Source organism: Mixophyes fleayi, chromosome 4 (genome assembly GCF_038048845.1).
Source record: "Mixophyes fleayi isolate aMixFle1 chromosome 4, aMixFle1.hap1, whole genome shotgun sequence".
In the NCBI taxonomy this organism is placed as follows: Eukaryota; Metazoa; Chordata; class Amphibia; order Anura; family Limnodynastidae; genus Mixophyes; species Mixophyes fleayi.
The window spans coordinates 35,719,969-35,739,600 of NC_134405.1; the positions used below are offsets into that span (position 1 = coordinate 35,719,969).

General features: G+C 42.4%; 1 protein-coding gene across 1 annotated transcript; it reads left to right on the forward strand.

The window, feature by feature from the left end:
* Nucleotides 1–372: 372 nt before the first annotated feature.
* KHSRP (KH-type splicing regulatory protein) lies at nt 373–19,160 on the forward strand. Its single transcript, XM_075206559.1, has 20 exons — nt 373–526; nt 9,186–9,279; nt 9,457–9,495; nt 9,874–9,910; nt 10,013–10,065; nt 10,160–10,231; nt 10,830–10,887; nt 11,569–11,740; nt 11,851–11,953; nt 13,259–13,401; nt 13,477–13,579; nt 14,568–14,668; nt 14,747–14,888; nt 14,996–15,156; nt 15,460–15,569; nt 16,170–16,270; nt 17,126–17,326; nt 17,414–17,485; nt 17,569–17,765; nt 18,523–19,160. The coding sequence occupies exons 1-20, from the start codon at nt 452–454 to the stop codon at nt 18,529–18,531; spliced, it is 2,043 nt and encodes a 680-aa protein (XP_075062660.1). The 5' UTR covers nt 373–451; the 3' UTR covers nt 18,532–19,160.
* The last annotated feature ends 472 nt before the right edge of the window (nt 19,161–19,632 follow it).

Sequence of the window (19,632 nt, forward strand, 5' to 3'; positions counted from 1 at the left end):
ATAATATATTGGATTTCATAGACATTTCCAGAGCGTCCTCTGATTGGTACCTTCTTTAGTCCGTCACTGCCTGTTGAACCAATCCAGTGAATAAAACCGATGTAAACCCCGCACTTCTCTGAATGCCTGGCGTTGATTGGTTGCTTCCCCTGTCGATCACGAGCGTGTTTCCGTTTTATTGGCTCAGGCGGCTGGCAATCACTTTCTTCCCTCCCACTTGTCTTTGTCCCCATCGGCGCAGGTTGTACCCTCCCCATTGGCTCTCCCAGGCTGTGCATCACCTAGGAGAGGTCCCACCCTTTCCGCTGTTGGCTGGCCGCGAGCGCACGCTGAGACGTGATTGGCTAGGCGGTGCGTCAGTCACCGGCCTTGCCCCCTGCCTCCTCCCTTCCCAGTGTGCTCTGCGCGTCGCGGCCTTGTTCGCGCCTTCAGCCGCGGAGGAGCTGCCGCCATGTCCGACTACCCCGGAGCCCAGACCGGGAACCGCAAGGACGCCTTCGCCGACGCCGTACAGAGGGCCCGACAGGTGAGGGGCGGTGAGAGGACAGAACGAGCCTGGCTGAGGAAGAGGCCGGCCGGCGTGCTGTACGGGGGAGAGGAGGAGCCGGGGCCAGAGATAGAGGAGCCCGGCTGTAGTGTGTGTATTGTGCCTCCAGCCTCGCGTCTGCCTGTGTGTAACTGTGTATTACTAGTGTGTGTGCCTGTATCACTGTGTATTACTAGTGTGTGTGCCTGTATCACTGTGTATTACTAGTGTGTGTGTGCCTGTATCACTGTGTATTACTAGTGTGTGTGCCTGTATCACTGTGTATTACTAGTGTGTGTGCCTGTATCACTGTGTATTACTAGTGTGTGTGTGCCTGTATCACTGTGTATTACTAGTGTGTGTGTGCCTGTATCACTGTGTATTACTAGTGTGTGTGTGCCTGTATCACTGTGTATTACTAGTGTGTGTGTGCCTGTATCACTGTGTATTAGTGTGTGTGCCTGTATCACTGTGTATTACTAGTGTGTGTGCCTGTATCACTGTGTATTACTAGTGTGTGTGTGCCTGTATCACTGTGTATTACTAGTGTGTGTGTGCATGTATCACTGTGTATTACTAGTGTGTGTGTGCCTGTATCACTGTGTATTACTAGTGTGTGTGTGTGCCTGTATCACTGTGTATTACTAGTGTGTGTGTGTGCCTGTATCACTGTGTATTACTAGTGTGTGTGTGTGCCTGTATCACTGTGTATTACTAGTGTGTGTGTGCCTGTATCACTGTGTATTACTAGTGTGTGTGCCTGTATCACTGTGTATTACTAGTGTGTGTGTGCCTGTATCACTGTGTATTACTAGTGTGTGTGTGCCTGTATCACTGTGTATTACTAGTGTGTGTGTGCCTGTATCACTGTGTATTACTAGTGTGTGTGTGCCTGTATCACTGTGTATTACTAGTGTGTGTGTGCCTGTATCACTGTGTATTACTAGTGTGTGTGTGCCTGTATCACTGTGTATTACTAGTGTGTGTGTGTGCCTGTATCACTGTGTATTACTAGTGTGTGTGTGTGCCTGTATCACTGTGTATTACTAGTGTGTGTGTGTGCCTGTATCACTGTGTATTACTAGTGTGTGTGTGTGCCTGTATCACTGTGTATTACTAGTGTGTGTGTGTGCCTGTATCACTGTGTATTACTAGTGTGTGTGTGTGCCTGTATCACTGTGTATTACTAGTGTGTGTGTGTGCCTGTATCACTGTGTATTACTAGTGTGTGTGTGTGCCTGTATCACTGTGTATTACTAGTGTGTGTGTGTGCCTGTATCACTGTGTATTACTAGTGTGTGTGTGCCTGTATCACTGTGTATTACTAGTGTGTGTGTGCCTGTATCACTGTGTATTACTAGTGTGTGTGTGCCTGTATCACTGTGTATTACTAGTGTGTGTGTGCCTGTATCACTGTGTATTACTAGTGTGTGTGTGCCTGTATCACTGTGTATTACTAGTGTGTGTGTGCCTGTATCACTGTGTATTACTAGTGTGTGTGTGCCTGTATCACTGTGTATTACTAGTGTGTGTGTGCCTGTATCACTGTGTATTACTAGTGTGTGTGTGCCTGTATCACTGTGTATTACTAGTGTGTGTGTGCCTGTATCACTGTGTATTACTAGTGTGTGTGTGCCTGTATCACTGTGTATTACTAGTGTGTGTGTGCCTGTATCACTGTGTATTACTAGTGTGTGTGTGCCTGTATCACTGTGTATTACTAGTGTGTGTGTGCCTGTATCACTGTGTATTACTAGTGTGTGTGTGCCTGTATCACTGTGTATTACTAGTGTGTGTGTGCCTGTATCACTGTGTATTACTAGTGTGTGTGTGCCTGTATCACTGTGTATTACTAGTGTGTGTGTGCCTGTATCACTGTGTATTACTAGTGTGTGTGTGCCTGTATCACTGTGTATTACTAGTGTGTGTGTGCCTGTATCACTGTGTATTACTAGTGTGTGTGTGCCTGTATCACTGTGTATTACTAGTGTGTGTGTGCCTGTATCACTGTGTATTACTAGTGTGTGTGTGCCTGTATCACTGTGTATTACTAGTGTGTGTGTGCCTGTATCACTGTGTATTACTAGTGTGTGTGTGCCTGTATCACTGTGTATTACTAGTGTGTGTGTGCCTGTATCACTGTGTATTACTAGTGTGTGTGTGCCTGTATCACTGTGTATTACTAGTGTGTGTGTGCCTGTATCACTGTGTATTACTAGTGTGTGTGTGCCTGTATCACTGTGTATTACTAGTGTGTGTGTGCCTGTATCACTGTGTATTACTAGTGTGTGTGTGCCTGTATCACTGTGTATTACTAGTGTGTGTGTGCCTGTATCACTGTGTATTACTAGTGTGTGTGTGCCTGTATCACTGTGTATTACTAGTGTGTGTGTGCCTGTATCACTGTGTATTACTAGTGTGTGTGTGCCTGTATCACTGTGTATTACTAGTGTGTGTGTGCCTGTATCACTGTGTATTACTAGTGTGTGTGTGCCTGTATCACTGTGTATTACTAGTGTGTGTGTGCCTGTATCACTGTGTATTACTAGTGTGTGTGTGCCTGTATCACTGTGTATTACTAGTGTGTGTGTGCCTGTATCACTGTGTATTACTAGTGTGTGTGTGCCTGTATCACTGTGTATTACTAGTGTGTGTGTGCCTGTATCACTGTGTATTACTAGTGTGTGTGTGCCTGTATCACTGTGTATTACTAGTGTGTGTGTGTGCCTGTATCACTGTGTATTACTAGTGTGTGTGTGTGCCTGTATCACTGTGTATTACTAGTGTGTGTGTGTGCCTGTATCACTGTGTATTACTAGTGTGTGTGTGTGCCTGTATCACTGTGTATTACTAGTGTGTGTGTGTGCCTGTATCACTGTGTATTACTAGTGTGTGTGTGTGCCTGTATCACTGTGTATTACTAGTGTGTGTGTGTGCCTGTATCACTGTGTATTACTAGTGTGTGTGTGTGCCTGTATCACTGTGTATTACTAGTGTGTGTGTGTGCCTGTATCACTGTGTATTACTAGTGTGTGTGTGTGCCTGTATCACTGTGTATTACTAGTGTGTGTGTGTGCCTGTATCACTGTGTATTACTAGTGTGTGTGTGTGCCTGTATCACTGTGTATTACTAGTGTGTGTGTGTGCCTGTATCACTGTGTATTACTAGTGTGTGTGTGTGCCTGTATCACTGTGTATTACTAGTGTGTGTGTGTGCCTGTATCACTGTGTATTACTAGTGTGTGTGTGTGCCTGTATCACTGTGTATTACTAGTGTGTGTGTGTGCCTGTATCACTGTGTATTACTAGTGTGTGTGTGTGCCTGTATCACTGTGTATTACTAGTGTGTGTGTGTGCCTGTATCACTGTGTATTACTAGTGTGTGTGTGTGCCTGTATCACTGTGTATTACTAGTGTGTGTGTGTGCCTGTATCACTGTGTATTACTAGTGTGTGTGTGTGCCTGTATCACTGTGTATTACTAGTGTGTGTGTGTGCCTGTATCACTGTGTATTACTAGTGTGTGTGTGTGCCTGTATCACTGTGTATTACTAGTGTGTGTGTGTGCCTGTATCACTGTGTATTACTAGTGTGTGTGTGTGCCTGTATCACTGTGTATTACTAGTGTGTGTGTGTGCCTGTATCACTGTGTATTACTAGTGTGTGTGTGTGCCTGTATCACTGTGTATTACTAGTGTGTGTGTGTGCCTGTATCACTGTGTATTACTAGTGTGTGTGTGTGCCTGTATCACTGTGTATTACTAGTGTGTGTGTGTGCCTGTATCACTGTGTATTACTAGTGTGTGTGTGTGCCTGTATCACTGTGTATTACTAGTGTGTGTGTGTGCCTGTATCACTGTGTATTACTAGTGTGTGTGTGTGCCTGTATCACTGTGTATTACTAGTGTGTGTGTGTGCCTGTATCACTGTGTATTACTAGTGTGTGTGTGTGCCTGTATCACTGTGTATTACTAGTGTGTGTGTGTGCCTGTATCACTGTGTATTACTAGTGTGTGTGTGTGCCTGTATCACTGTGTATTACTAGTGTGTGTGTGTGCCTGTATCACTGTGTATTACTAGTGTGTGTGTGTGCCTGTATCACTGTGTATTACTAGTGTGTGTGTGTGCCTGTATCACTGTGTATTACTAGTGTGTGTGTGTGCCTGTATCACTGTGTATTACTAGTGTGTGTGTGTGCCTGTATCACTGTGTATTACTAGTGTGTGTGTGTGCCTGTATCACTGTGTATTACTAGTGTGTGTGTGTGCCTGTATCACTGTGTATTACTAGTGTGTGTGTGTGCCTGTATCACTGTGTATTACTAGTGTGTGTGTGTGCCTGTATCACTGTGTATTACTAGTGTGTGTGTGTGCCTGTATCACTGTGTATTACTAGTGTGTGTGTGTGCCTGTATCACTGTGTATTACTAGTGTGTGTGTGTGCCTGTATCACTGTGTATTACTAGTGTGTGTGTGTGCCTGTATCACTGTGTATTACTAGTGTGTGTGTGTGCCTGTATCACTGTGTATTACTAGTGTGTGTGTGTGCCTGTATCACTGTGTATTACTAGTGTGTGTGTGTGCCTGTATCACTGTGTATTACTAGTGTGTGTGTGTGCCTGTATCACTGTGTATTACTAGTGTGTGTGTGTGCCTGTATCACTGTGTATTACTAGTGTGTGTGTGTGCCTGTATCACTGTGTATTACTAGTGTGTGTGTGTGCCTGTATCACTGTGTATTACTAGTGTGTGTGTGTGCCTGTATCACTGTGTATTACTAGTGTGTGTGTGTGCCTGTATCACTGTGTATTACTAGTGTGTGTGTGTGCCTGTATCACTGTGTATTACTAGTGTGTGTGTGTGCCTGTATCACTGTGTATTACTAGTGTGTGTGTGTGCCTGTATCACTGTGTATTACTAGTGTGTGTGTGTGCCTGTATCACTGTGTATTACTAGTGTGTGTGTGTGCCTGTATCACTGTGTATTACTAGTGTGTGTGTGTGCCTGTATCACTGTGTATTACTAGTGTGTGTGTGTGCCTGTATCACTGTGTATTACTAGTGTGTGTGTGTGCCTGTATCACTGTGTATTACTAGTGTGTGTGTGTGCCTGTATCACTGTGTATTACTAGTGTGTGTGTGTGCCTGTATCACTGTGTATTACTAGTGTGTGTGTGTGCCTGTATCACTGTGTATTACTAGTGTGTGTGTGTGCCTGTATCACTGTGTATTACTAGTGTGTGTGTGTGCCTGTATCACTGTGTATTACTAGTGTGTGTGTGTGCCTGTATCACTGTGTATTACTAGTGTGTGTGTGCCTGTGATATGTTAATGTAGTACTGTTGTGTGCGTGTATAGCCCTGTTACTGGTGTGTGGTTATGTATTAGTGTTTGTGTGTGATATATTGTGTATGTGTAGTGTGTGCCTGTATATTGTGTGTAACATTGTGTGTGTATGTCTGGTGTGTACCTCTGTATTGTGCTCTGTATCGTGTATTACTAGTGTGTGCCTGTGTTAATGTGGTACTGGTGTGTGTATCCCTGTGTGACTGGTGTGTTAATGTGTGGTTGTGCATTAGTGTCTTAATGTGTGTGTGTGTGGCTGAGTATACTGTGTGTGTGGCTGAGTATTGTGTATATCTGTAGTGTAGCGTGTGCCTGTATATTCTGTGTAACATTGTGTATTACCGGTGTGCCTGTGGTGTGTACATCTGTATTGTGCTGTCTGTATACCTGTTGCATGTGCATGTGTATTACTAGTGTTTGTGTTTAGTATATTGCTAGTGTAACATTGTTCCAGGGTGTATAGATTTTTATTGTGTTGTGTATAACATCGTGTCATGTTTTACTAGTGTGTATTGCAGTATTGTGTGGTGTAACATATTTGTATTGCTAGTGTTTGCCCGTGTAGTATTAATGTATTGTGCTGTGTGTAACAAATAGTGTTTACTAATGTAAGTGTTTGTATCTGGTATTGTACTATGCAACAGTGTGTTTGAATGTGGTATACTAGTGTGTAACATTGTGTTTTAGTAATATGTGCATGTACATACCTTGTGTGGTGTGCAACATTGTGTATTGTGTGCATGCAAGTGTATTATGTAGTACCACCATAGAATGTAGCAATATATTAAATCACACACCAGTCTAAATTCCCTACCATACACCAGGTTCAATTTTGTCAGAAGCCAATTAACCTACCAGGGTGCTTTTGTTACATATTGTGTACTAAGTGTGTGTGTGCATGCATTGTGGTTAGTATAGCATACTATTTATTGTGAGATTAAATAGTAGCATGTGCTACTTGTTTGTGCATGTATTGTGCTGTGTGTAACACTATTGATGCATGTTTTGTAAATAAGTTACTGTTTTTTTAAATGCTTTGTTTAGCATAGCCTGCTGCATATGTTGTAACGTGTGTGCATGCATTGTGCTTTGTGGTGTCTCCTTTTATTGTATGTAAACATGCATCATTGTTAGTCTAACACTGTTAATGTTTATGTCCCTGCATGCATTGTTTAGTGGCGTCTCCGTATATTGTGTGCATATGTGTACAAGTATTGTGATGAGTGTAACATACTATAATTTGTATGTTTGTGGTGCAGACAGCTTTTTCCTAACCTTCACTAACTTGAGGGTAATCTTGTTAAAACAGATTGGCCACAGTTTCTAATGGCACCCCATATAGTTCTATTGCAGGGTTGTTCTCCTAGTTATGTAGCTTGTGACCCTTTAAATAAAACAAAACAAACATGTTTAAAGCAATAATTGCAGCCTGGGCTAACTTTTGTTTTTGTTTTTTGTGATAAATTTGAAAAATGTCAGAGGTAAAAAGTTTTACTTTTTAGATGGCAGCCACGGACCAATGTCTCACCTTATAGTTCCATGTAAATGGGATGGTTTATCGTCAGCGTGCAAGCCTTAGACCTGTTCTGCTCTTGTCAATATCTTCCTGGAGTAATACCTAGGCATGCTTGGTCAAAGACACTTGTCAACCTGTTGCACCCATGTAGACTTGCACTTTTCTTATCCCTGTAATATGTGATGTGTTAGCTGCATCTATTGCTAGACAGGATGTACCCAGGTGCATGAATCATGCACACGTCCTTTATCGTGCGACCCTTTTTTTTAGTGTGCCTTCCCACCTACTTTCACAGGTTGTCTTTATACTTCAACATGGATTTACAAAATTGTTTGGTATCGCAGAATGCATTAAAACTGCTTTATATTTTTGTTGTGTTTTTATAGATGTGTTGTGAATATTCACATAAAGATTAATGTGTTCTACGCTGCTTACATTCCATTTACACTCTACATGCTCTCAATGCAAACCATAAACAGTTGTCCTTCTAGTTTACTTTGTTTAGGGTGAAGGTGTGGTGTCCATAGCTGCGAGGTGAATGTAAAATTATTTAGGGCTCGGATACAGCTGTACACAGCAGCTTTGTGGTAATGTTTTGTACTTGCAGTATATTATACATTAGCATTGTTCTAACGTATAGCATCAGTTTAGTGGAACAGTTGGTTTTGATCAGTGGAGTCTTTGCACAAAACGTAATAATATTTGAGTGCCCTTGTCTGTTAAGAATAGGAACTTGGAAATCTTGTTGGCTCTATATGCTTGTATAAACAAACATGTGAATAAACAATGATCCATAATTATTTTGAATTTCCTTGCATGTAGGATGTGTACATTGCTGGAGGAAGTAATTTGTTTCACAAATGCATTAAATACTCCTGTATGAATGAGCCGTTTAAATCTGTGTTAAATGCCTTCAGCTTTATGTATGGCCTTTTGCATTATGACACACTTAACGATGAAAGATTAAGGTTTCCTGCCCTTAAGATATGTTTTCCATAAGTTGTTTTTGCACTTGCTTGTGTGACTCATTGGTGTTCCATAGAACATACACATTAATATGTTTAATACAGTGTTTGGCAGCTAACACAATAGTAGACAGTCTTTGACATGCTTCTAATAAACTGGAAATAATTACTTTTATTTGTAAGATATCCTTTGCTATCGATATAGGGAAAAAAGTTATAATGGTGTCTAGCACTTGTGCTGCTGCTTATCCATCGTGGTGGGTGTGTGATCTTGTCCATGGCTGCTGTGTCATCTTCTCAACATCGGAGGTTTGACCTGAGTAGTACAAATAGATAATTGTGCTACTCGTCAACCCCGATGTTGAGGTGGTCACATGTGGGTCGGGGCCATACAATCCCCCCCTCCCCCCTTTAATAACAAGGAGATGCAGTCCAAAGGTAAGCACCATATACGCTTACGCATGCCCACAGTGCCAGTCTTATACGTGGATTTTGACTGGAATTTGTAACTTTGTTGCAGGTCCCATCATTTCTTGGTGTTTAGTACTGAACTATAAATGTTACCCATTGGGATGCTGTCATCGTTAATAGTATTAGTCAGTACATTGTTAGCAGTTTGGTGTATAGGTTTTTTTCGTATGCAGGTTTCCCCCCTACAGAACAAACATTTCAGTCACTCATGGATGCTGTGCATTAGTTGCCCAGTCTTCAGAGTAGTAAGTATGCAACAAGTTGTAGTCTGACCCCACGATTAAACATTGGTGTAGAGCTTAGACTTAAGGTACACGGTATATGGGTTTGGATCTAACCTCTTATCTGTTGGTGCCTCTCATAGATTGCGGCAAAAATTGGTGGCGATGCTACTGGTGGGGTTAACAACACCCCAGAATTCAACTTTGGTGGACAAAAACGGCAGCTGGAAGATGGAGGTAAGGATGTGGCCATGGTGTGTTGTCTCACAGCAGCCACGGAATATAGTTATACATGTACAGATATCTTCTGTATCCTTGTACACATTCATTCTAGAGAAGAACAGAATTTATTTTCAACCTATGTGTTGCTCTGCTTTTTCTACCTTGATTCTCATCCTTTTCTTTCCTTTCCAGACCAGCCAGAGTGCAAAAAGCTGGCCACACAAAGTGAATGTAAGTGTTTCACTCACTAATGTGTGAACGTTATTGTCCCAGGTCCTTACCCACCTAATGGCATTTTAAACCTCTTCTGTATTGCACTGAATGTGCTTACAATACAATGACTGCATCTGCCACATTCAACCTGGTCACTGTATGAAGAGCACATATTCATCTATGCAGTGAAACACTTTTTTTTTCTATGTGGTAAATGCATGATGTCCGATTTTGATGGGAGGAAATGTTCTGCCAATGTCACATGTTGATTATTAGTGTGACTATTTAAAAATAAAAAAACAAAACCGGTTTAAGCGGCATTGGTGGTTATGGACCTTCAGAGGTGATGTTTTTGTTAAATTGTTTTTTATTTACTTTAAAAAATTTTCTTTTCAGCAATTGCACCACCACTCGCTCCAGTCCACCCCCCTAGGTAAGATTCCAGTCCCTGAACCCTGTCTGTTTTCTGTCCGTCTCTTTTGTATTTTTTCTTTTACCCTCAGATTTAACAATGTAATGGTGTTTGTTCCTCTAGGTCGTCTTCAATGACTGAGGAGTATCGCGTACCTGATGGCATGGTGGGACTTGGTGAGTACTCCCTAATATACCCAACTAACATCTACTGAAGTCTCTCTTTAAAAGCAATAAATAATGCAAATTCTTCCAATATTGTCACTTTTAGTCATTGGTCGTGGGGGAGAGCAAATCAACAAGATCCAACAAGATTCAGGATGTAAAGTTCAGATTTCTCCAGGTGAGTAGGTCATTGGTCAATCTGGAGACATGTTTAATGTAAATCTTACCTTCAAACAACCTTGTCACTTGGGTAGATTTGTTGCATTCCTGTTTGAAATAGATGTGAATGTTTATAGAATGTCATTACACAGCATTTGAATGTTAATCTGTGAAAACAAAGTGCAAGGAAACTTCAGTTCACAAACCTATAAGCCGGTGTTTCTGGAACTTATTACTGTAGATGTTATTTGTGGTGTCAACTTTTCCCTCCCCTTTCGAGCTTGCTCCTGCCTTTATGCTTGTTTTAACACTGCTCTATAACCCATGTGTGGATTGAGAACTTTAAGTGCAAAATGCAACATATGCATTAAACCCTAAAGAAGGAAAAGTCTCCCATTACTTGTCCAACCAGCTTGTTTGTACAATCCCATGGTGCTCCAGGGCTCATGTAACTTGGAGTTTCTTAGTAAATTGCTGCTGCTCAACACTGTTTTAGACAAGTAGGCTGAAGAACACCAATGCAGATTGTGTAATAGTGGGGTTAATGGGAATTACACTACTATATTTCATCCTGAAGTAAAAGAAACGGCTAATATTCATTCCTTTTTGTCTTTCAGACAGTGGAGGAATGCCAGATAGGATTGTGTCATTAACTGGCTCTCCAGACGCTGTGCAGTAAGTAATGCCAATCAGAACCTGCTTGAAAGATGCATGCAAAACTCTGACTTGTCTACCTGTAATTTTCCAAAAATGTAAAGAGGATTCGCTGCATAAGGTTTTGTCCAGTACACTAAAATGTATGGCGGTTTGAGATCTGAATGCATCAAGATTTTGTTTAGTGTTTTAGCTTGTATTTTACACTTCCAATTCTATTTTAAGCTATATTACTGCCTAACTGGCCAAACGTTTGTCTGCCACTTTAAAATGTTTTATAAGCCGCAATATCTGACTGTCGTCGGCCTGTTCCTCCCGTTCACAGCCCCAGTTGGTTTTTGGCTTTGACTCGAATCTGAGCCCAAGGGAAAATACTTATGTGGTTAACTGCATTTATTATTAAATTACTTTCTAGCTTCCTTTTGGGTTTTCATTCTGCAGTTTGTTTTTTTGGGTTGATATAGCTGATCTATATCATATCCAAAGTCATTGAAATGGAGAATTTCACAACATGTATATTTTTTGTAAAGATGGTGGGTTTTGTGTTTTTCCCCATTAGTCTATTCACAAATAAGTTAATCTAGGGAATTGGAGGCAATGTAGATAACCTGAGTCTTCCCTTGTCCTACTTGGTGCTACTAAGCAGACTTTCACCTCCTGTTTATTTTCCCTCACAAACTCCTTTTGATGCCTTGTTTGCAGGAAAGCAAAGATGATGCTTGATGAAATAGTGGCCCGGGGCCGCGGCGGACCCCCCAGCCAGTTTCATGACAACTCCAATGGCCAGAACGGATCCTTGCAGGAAATCATGATCCCTGCTGGCAAAGCAGGGCTTATTATTGGGAAGGGAGGTGAAACAATCAAACAGTTGCAGGTAAGTGAAGTGGGTGTCGGACCGTGGGAGACAGGACGTCGATCACATCTACATAACTATATCTTGCTGTGAGATCACTGTCTTATAACGTCGTTCTGCTGTCACTGTAGGAACGTGCCGGGGTTAAGATGATCCTGATACAAGATGGCTCGCAGGGCAGCAATGTCGATAAACCTCTTCGTATTGTGGGAGAGCCCTTCAAAGTGCAGGCAAGTGTAATACTGGTAAAAGAAGACGTATAAGTATTGTCGCTCTACCAATGGTGCCCGTCACAGATAGAGGCAACAGGTTCCCATAGCGGGGTTGTGGCCTTTAACTGCGGGCCCCCAGCTCCTTCCTGCTTTACTGCAAGATTTGTTGGCTATGGCTTCTAACACCTACTTCCTGTTGATTATTTTAGTATAGATGGGTGCCTTTCTCTGATTACATTTTCTTTTTGTCTCCCCCCACCCACCCCCCCAAACCCTCATTACTGAGGTTAAGTGTAATGAGCAGCTGGTTTGTTTTTTATTTTTTTGGGGGGGGGGGGGGGGGTTATTTTTTTTTAAATCTCTGCTCTGTAGGCAGGCCAGGGCTTGAGGGCTAGTAACAGGTCAGGTTGGATGTCCCTAAAGTGTAAAATAGTATAGGATTGCAATAAATGCGTGTAGCTTTGTGTTTCTCTCCCTGCTGTGTAGCACTAGTACACATTGCATCTTTATAGCACTTATTCCCAAGTGGCTTTTAAGTCTTCAGATTCCGTGCAGAACTGGGATTTCATGCCCTCACCCACCAAAGGAACTGCAATATGTGCAGGTTATGTTAGAGCAAGCTCCCCTTTACAAGTAGTAGAGAAAGGATTCATTATGATCTAAGAACTTGTTTATGGCCTAAATAAGTAAATACAAAACAATAACTTGGTTACACTTGGATATTAGAAACCTCTATATTCTCGAGTTGATCACAAATCTATATTATGGGAAACATAGTATTGATAAAGGTGATCTTTACACAGGGACCTTAGACAACCTTTGAAGTCTATCCTGGAAGTTACTGTGATACAGCTAGGACACCCGTTATATCTCCAGATTTATTGGGTTACTTAGTAGTATACAGAGATACAATATATATGTGTGAACATCACCTCCCCCTTTCTATCAGCCAACTGTAGTCCCCCCTGCAGTGTATTTTTTCATGGGTTTGATTCCCGACCAGGGCCATGTGTGTGGAGTTTGTATATTCTTTATTAGCTGATGAATAAATTAACCCTAGTCTGTATGCCTGTGGCAGGGAATTTAGACTGCAAGCTCCAAAGGGCCAGGGACTTGTATGAATATAAATTAATTCTGTCATTTTAAATATGAAGATACGTAAATCAAGGCAGTTACAGCTTTTCGTTTTTGCCAAACCTAATAATGGGTTGTGTAAATGAATTACATTGATTACTAATATTTCATGCCTGATAAGTTATCCTTCCTGATTGTATGAGCTTTGTGTCATCGCACAGCTTCATGTTTATCTGTTTCCTTCTGCAGCAAGCCTGTGAGATGGTCATGGATCTGTTGCGAGAGCGGGATCAGGGTAACTTTGGTGACCGGAATGAATATGGCTCCCGAGGAGGAGGAGGAGGAGGAGGAGGTGGTGGTGGTGGTGGTGGCGGAGGAGGCGGTGGCGGTATAGATGTAAGTAGAACAAACGTGACGAGCATTGTGATGTGTGCGTAGTGCATCTGTGCATTAACCCTTTTATCCTTGCAGGTACCAGTTCCCCGGCACTCTGTGGGGGTTGTGATCGGACGTAGCGGGGAGATGATTAAGAAGATTCAGAATGACGCTGGTGTCAGGATACAATTTAAACAAGGTGAGGAAAACTTTACATTGACGACCATGTGTGCAGGAATAAGCTAGACAAAATATATATAGGAGCAAAATTCCGTCTGACGTTTTGTCATTTTCTTATGCATAAATGTACTTTTTTAAAAAAAATGCTCAAATTTATAGATTTTAGTAATCAATGGTAAAATTCTAGATGTAGTTAATACCGCAGGCCTGGAGATGAGGACACTTCATCTAATCAGTGGGGAGTTGTCATGCATCCCCAGTAATGATGCTTTTCTTTTTACTAACCCTTTTTACATTGGAAATGTCTTGCCAAATATATCCTATTTTATATACAGTAAAGTTAGGCAGAATAGTCTCGCATTGCATGTTTGAGATGGCATTCCCTCAAGTATGGCCCAGACTGTGCATTATATTGGATGAGCCATTCTTCCTACTCTAATGTATTCATGTTGAAACCATTCTGTCATCGGTGTGTTTGGGTGTAAGGTGAATGTTGTCTTCAGACGTTTTGAACAAAGCTTAATTAAGATACTGGCTTGTAATACATGATGTAAGCATGGCGTAGTGAGAATTCTCAATCCAGATCGTGAAATCAATTTTTATTTTAGACTTATTTTACCCACTTATGTCTACATATACATTTGTACAGGAATGCCCGTTATTTATCTTTGTTGAAGTCTCTGCATGGATTGTTATTGGTATTGCACTAGGGTATAATTATACAATCAATAATAGGACAAGCTCTACTACACACAGACCTCAATATTGTCTGTAAGTAAAGAACATGTTATGATTGAACTCCATATAGGCTGTAAATTTATCTCCTCTCGGCTGTTACGCATTACTTCAGTCCAGCTTAAAAAAAAAAAAAAAAAAAAAAAGCTGAAATTGAGTGTAGTTACATCTAAGAGCAGTTTTGAAGCCTGTGTAATTCTGGGTATAGTGGTTGAACAGGCCAGTGAATTGTTGGAGGGAACGATGTGCTCATTGCAACGCTTTACCCACAGATGATGGAACAGGTCCGGACAAGATTGCACACATTATGGGCCCCCCGGACAGGTGTGACCACGCGGCCAGGATCATTGGTGATCTGTTGCAAAGTTTGCGAGTAAGTAATTGAGAGACGTAGTCTGTAATAGAGAAGTAACTTTATTGTTGGTGCTCACTGCTTTGTTTCTTGCAATAGACTGGTCCACCTGGACCTCCAGGCCCTGGTATGCAGCAAGGTGGCAGAGGAAGGGGCAGAGGACAAGGACCATGGGGACCTCCTGGTGGAGAAATGACTTTTTCCATCCCTACACATAAATGTGGTCTGGTTATTGGCAGAGGTGAGAAGACCCTTGTGTACCTGTTTTCCTTCAGGCACCTCGTGTACCTGTTTTCCTTCTGGCACTTTCTCGTCCTGACTGCCTCCTGGTAACACATCTCTCTACAGGTGGGGAGAACGTGAAGGCAATCAACCAACAGACAGGAGCATTTGTGGAGATTTCCCGGCAGCCGCCACCCAACGGCGACCCCAACTTCAAAATGTTCATTATACGAGGCTCACCACAGCAGATCGACCACGCCAAACAGCTTATTGAAGAAAAAATTGAGGTGCGGGTCATGGGGTGGTTTTGAAACCTTACCAGTGCGAGGATAGGCAACATTCAGTACAACTACGTCCTCTACACATTGCCTAGAGATGCTTTAAATGATTGAACTACAAACTGATGTATGTAACTAGTGTGCGCCTGTTGGCTAAATGGAGACAGCTATTATGTGGGTTGAGACAATATTTAGTGTTCAGTTGGTTTTGTGGGTTGAGCGCTCTGCCTCCATTTCTGTAGGCTTACAACTATTTTAATGACCGCTTCCTATTATATGTTAAGTTTTTGTAATCCTGTTTTGTCTTCCCAGGGTCCTCTTTGTCCGATAGGTCCCGGTCCTCCAGGTCCTGGTCCAGCTGGCCCCATGGGACCATTCAACCCGGGTCCTTACCCACCTGGGCCCCCAGGAGCTCAGTCACAGTATGTATTTGGCACAGGACTCTTACCAATATTTAGTTCCATAATAGTTATGGTGTTCCTCATTAAACGCCAGCATTGATGTTCTTTGGTCAATGCAATGCCTATAAAGAGGATGTGTAGTAAAGTTATGTCTGCCAGACTTTATTTTGGCATTAGAATGACTAAAATGCCTTCAAATACAGCCTAAATATCTCCGGTGCTGCTCACTGTACCCTTCACTCCACCCAGTGCAGACACCTGTTATTTTGCTGCCCGTACTGTATAATCTGCTAAATGTTTTGTTAGTTTTTTTAAAAATTATGTTCCCTTAATGGGACTTTACTTTAACCAAGCAGTTAAATACATCAATCTTAGAAAATGTGGTAAATGTGTGTTTTTTGTTTTTTTAAATATTGGAATCCAAATTTAAAGCGTTCAGTGAGAAAATCTTTTTCAGGCTGCAGTTACTGAGATCAGACTAGTGACTGATCTTATGACTAGGTCTATGTCCCCAGCTCTCTGTCTATATAACTGAAAATCTCTTTATCAGTTGGTGTATTGTAGAACCAGACCATAGAATTTTGTTTCTAGACTTCTCTTAACTCTCCGTTTCTTTTACAGTCCGGGTCCACCTCCTCCGCCACCCCCTCACCAGTACCCCACGCAAGGGTGGGGCAGCACGTATCCCCAATGGGGGCAGCAGCCTGCTCCTCACGACCCCAGTAAGTTCTCTCTGTAAATCTGCCTGGAAGCTCTACATATTGCACAGTGCTCCCAACCTGCAGTCTTACTGAGCCTTTTCCTCCTTACGGATGTAAAATGCTTGGTGCGCTACAGCCTGTATTACTGCTGACGAGTGGTGGGATGTAGCGATCTGTTTGTGCTCACTCTGAATTACTCTTATAAATTACATTTTAAAAAAGATATTCCCCCACAAATGAATTCCAAGTGCTTTTCTGCTGTCACTATGGAAACCATATTCAAGCTATATAATTACTAGATTCTATTTAATAATATATATAATAGAAGTATAATATCACATTATATTCTGCTTATAGTGAAAACTTTTCTGTTCAGCCTCTTCATATTGACAAATGTTAGTGGAGGTCTCCACCTCACAAGTAGATTGGTTAAAAAGCAATCGTAATATGTGCATGTTGTCACCAGGCTGCAGCATACTAGTGGGAAAGGGGGTCTAGGTATGACTTTGGGGTTTTATTGTTGTTCAAATGTGTATTAACGGTCCAGAAATGGACAACAGCCAAATATGGTGTTGCATGGATACATTACACACGTAATAGAACATCACAAGCTTAAATTGTGATCTGGTCAAATGTAAGTCCTGAGTATAAATGAGGTATGACTTCGGGGGTTGGGGCGTGCCTTCTAGATGATCGTTTTTGTTTTTTTTTTTAAATGCTCAGAAAGGCATTTAGGGTGTAAGTCATTACCAACTCCTAGTATAGATGGAAATAAGTGGAACAGTGCCTCTAGTGGCCTGGTGACGGTGGAACATTAGTTGGCTGTCGCTGTAATACATCCACTATAACTTCTATTCCCCTCTGTCCTCTTCCCAGCAAAACCTCCAGCCCCCACAGACCCCAGCGCTGCCTGGGCTGCTTATTATTCACACTATTACCAGCAGCCACCTGCTCCTGTCCCCGGGCAGCCTCCTGCCGTCCCTGTACCACCGCCTCAAGGAGAGCCCCCGCAGCAGCCGCCACCTGCCAACCAGCCTGACTACACAAAGGCCTGGGAGGAGTACTACAAGAAGATGGGTAAGTGGTGACTGACCGCTGCGCGCTGCTCAGTCTGACCTCGCATACAACCTTCCCTCTGACCTGCCGTGCAATCTCCCCTTACAGGTCAGCAGACACCTCAGCCAACAGGACAGCCAGACTATACAAAGGCCTGGGAGGAATATTACAAGAAACAAGGTATGGTGCATGTGCTGAGCAGTATCTGGATTGCTGGATGCAGTGGTTTGTACCTGACCTGTTACATTGCGTCTTTATTTCAGCCCAAGTGGCAGCAGCTCCTGGCGCTCCAGCCGCAGCTGCCGCCGTTACAGCAGCAGCAGCCACAACTGTACCGCCTGCAGCGCAGCCAGACTATAGTGCAGCGTGGGCGGAGTACTACAGGCAGCAGGCGGCGTACTACGGACAGGCACCCGGAGCTCCACCCACACAGCCCCCTCCAGCACAGCCGGGGCCACAGGTCAGTCTTTCCACAGTGGTGTCTCTATGTACAATGTCTGAGTGTCAGGGGCATAAAGTCACAGCACTAAATTGTCGGATATTCAAGACATGAGACGTTTACATAATAAAGTGGTAAAAGGTAACTAGAAAGCAGTGTATGGCAAAATCTAAAAGTCCAAATGCTCAAGAGCAACAGTTGGGCCATAGTTATAATTGGCTTCAAGTACTGGGTGAACAACATTATTATTTTTAACGCTTTTATGTTGTAAATGATATTTTCCCCACGTGTGTATATAATCTCATCAAAACAAATTGAGTAAACAGTCCCCGTCCCCCTTCACATGACATCCGTGTGCTCTGTTGCAACTTTTACTACATGAATGACCTGAGCATACAGAAGTAAGAAACAAAGCGTTAATATCATTGAGTATCTTTGTTACACTGGGATATGACACTGCTACACTGCGATGTATACAAGTGTTTCCAGGTAGCAGCTTTGTGTTGTGTCCCAGAGGAACAGGGATACACAGCTGCCCTGGTAAGAGGAATGTCCAGTGATGCAGGAGTGTACAAGCCAGTAAACGTATTGTCTGAAGTGGTGTAGGGAGTGTCTTCGATTTAGATGTACTGAAGACCATATTGATTGCAATGACTTGGTATAAGAATACCACACTTTCATTTCTTTAATGCACGTTTCAAACTTAAAATGTTGGTGCCTTCATCCTCTGTCCCATGCTGGACACTTGTGTCATGCCGTCATCTCTTCTCTCTTACAGGCCCAGTGAATGTCTCTTCCTGTCGCTCATTACCAGTCTGGAGATGGGAGCCTCTGTTGCTGACCTCAGTGAGGGGAGAAGCTGTTTGAAAAGTCCCCCTAGTTGTATTTTTATTTTAAGCATTTATTTTATTTTTAGGACTTTCTTCTTTTTTTTTTGTTTTTGTTTTTTGTCCCCCTCATCCTTTCCCAGTTTTTCATTTGCAAAAATATGAATTTTCCTAGCCCATGGAATCTATTAAATGAAGGGGCAGGTGTAGAAATTAGGACTAAACTGAGCGCCTCCCGTCCACTACTTTCACCACCCACAAAAACGGTTTTATTCACTGGAAGAACCTGTGAGTCATTTATTTTAATTTTTTTTTTATTTTATTCTTTTTTTAACGTGAAGAGATTATTCCCTCCTGTCCCTGTGCTTTTAGTTGGTTGAACATTCCCTGGTGACACCCCCCACCCCCTCCATGCTGTCTGCCGGCCTGGCCTCTGCAGCTTGGGGGGGTTTTGTGAAGTGCGCTGGTCCCTCCTGCACTTAGGGGGGTTGTGATGTGTTTTTGTCTGTTCAGAGACATGGAAACTGTACGCTGAGTTTTTACTTTTTATTGCCTGTTTTTAACTTCACAATAAACAATGACAAAACTCTCCCGACTACTTTCTCTCCTCTGTTCCCTTTTATCGTTTTATTTTTGTTTTGTTTTATTTTTCCTTCTCTCTCGTCTTCTTGTTCTGGTTCTGACATTCTGGCCAGCTGTTTCTATTTTTCCTGTGCGAGATGCCTGTTTAAACGTTTCTTGTGATGAAATCTATGCTGTGTTTGGAACACTTTAGGGAGTCGCAATAAATCTGTGAAAGAAAAAAAAAACACCTAGTCTTGTTTGCATCCTGTACTTGGGTAGAACTGCGGCACGTTGCCGCCCTGGAGTCGGAACAAGTGACGCTTGGATTCGTTAAATGGGGTTTACTTGGAAGGCATGTGTATATTTCTGGGTGCGGAGTAACAGCCAGCCATGTCCTCAATAGCAGGCCATTTACTTTTTTTTTCTGCGGGACAAACCCTTTAGTGCCTCCGAATATCTGGACACAATAATATCTGTATGTGGGTTTGTATAGAAGC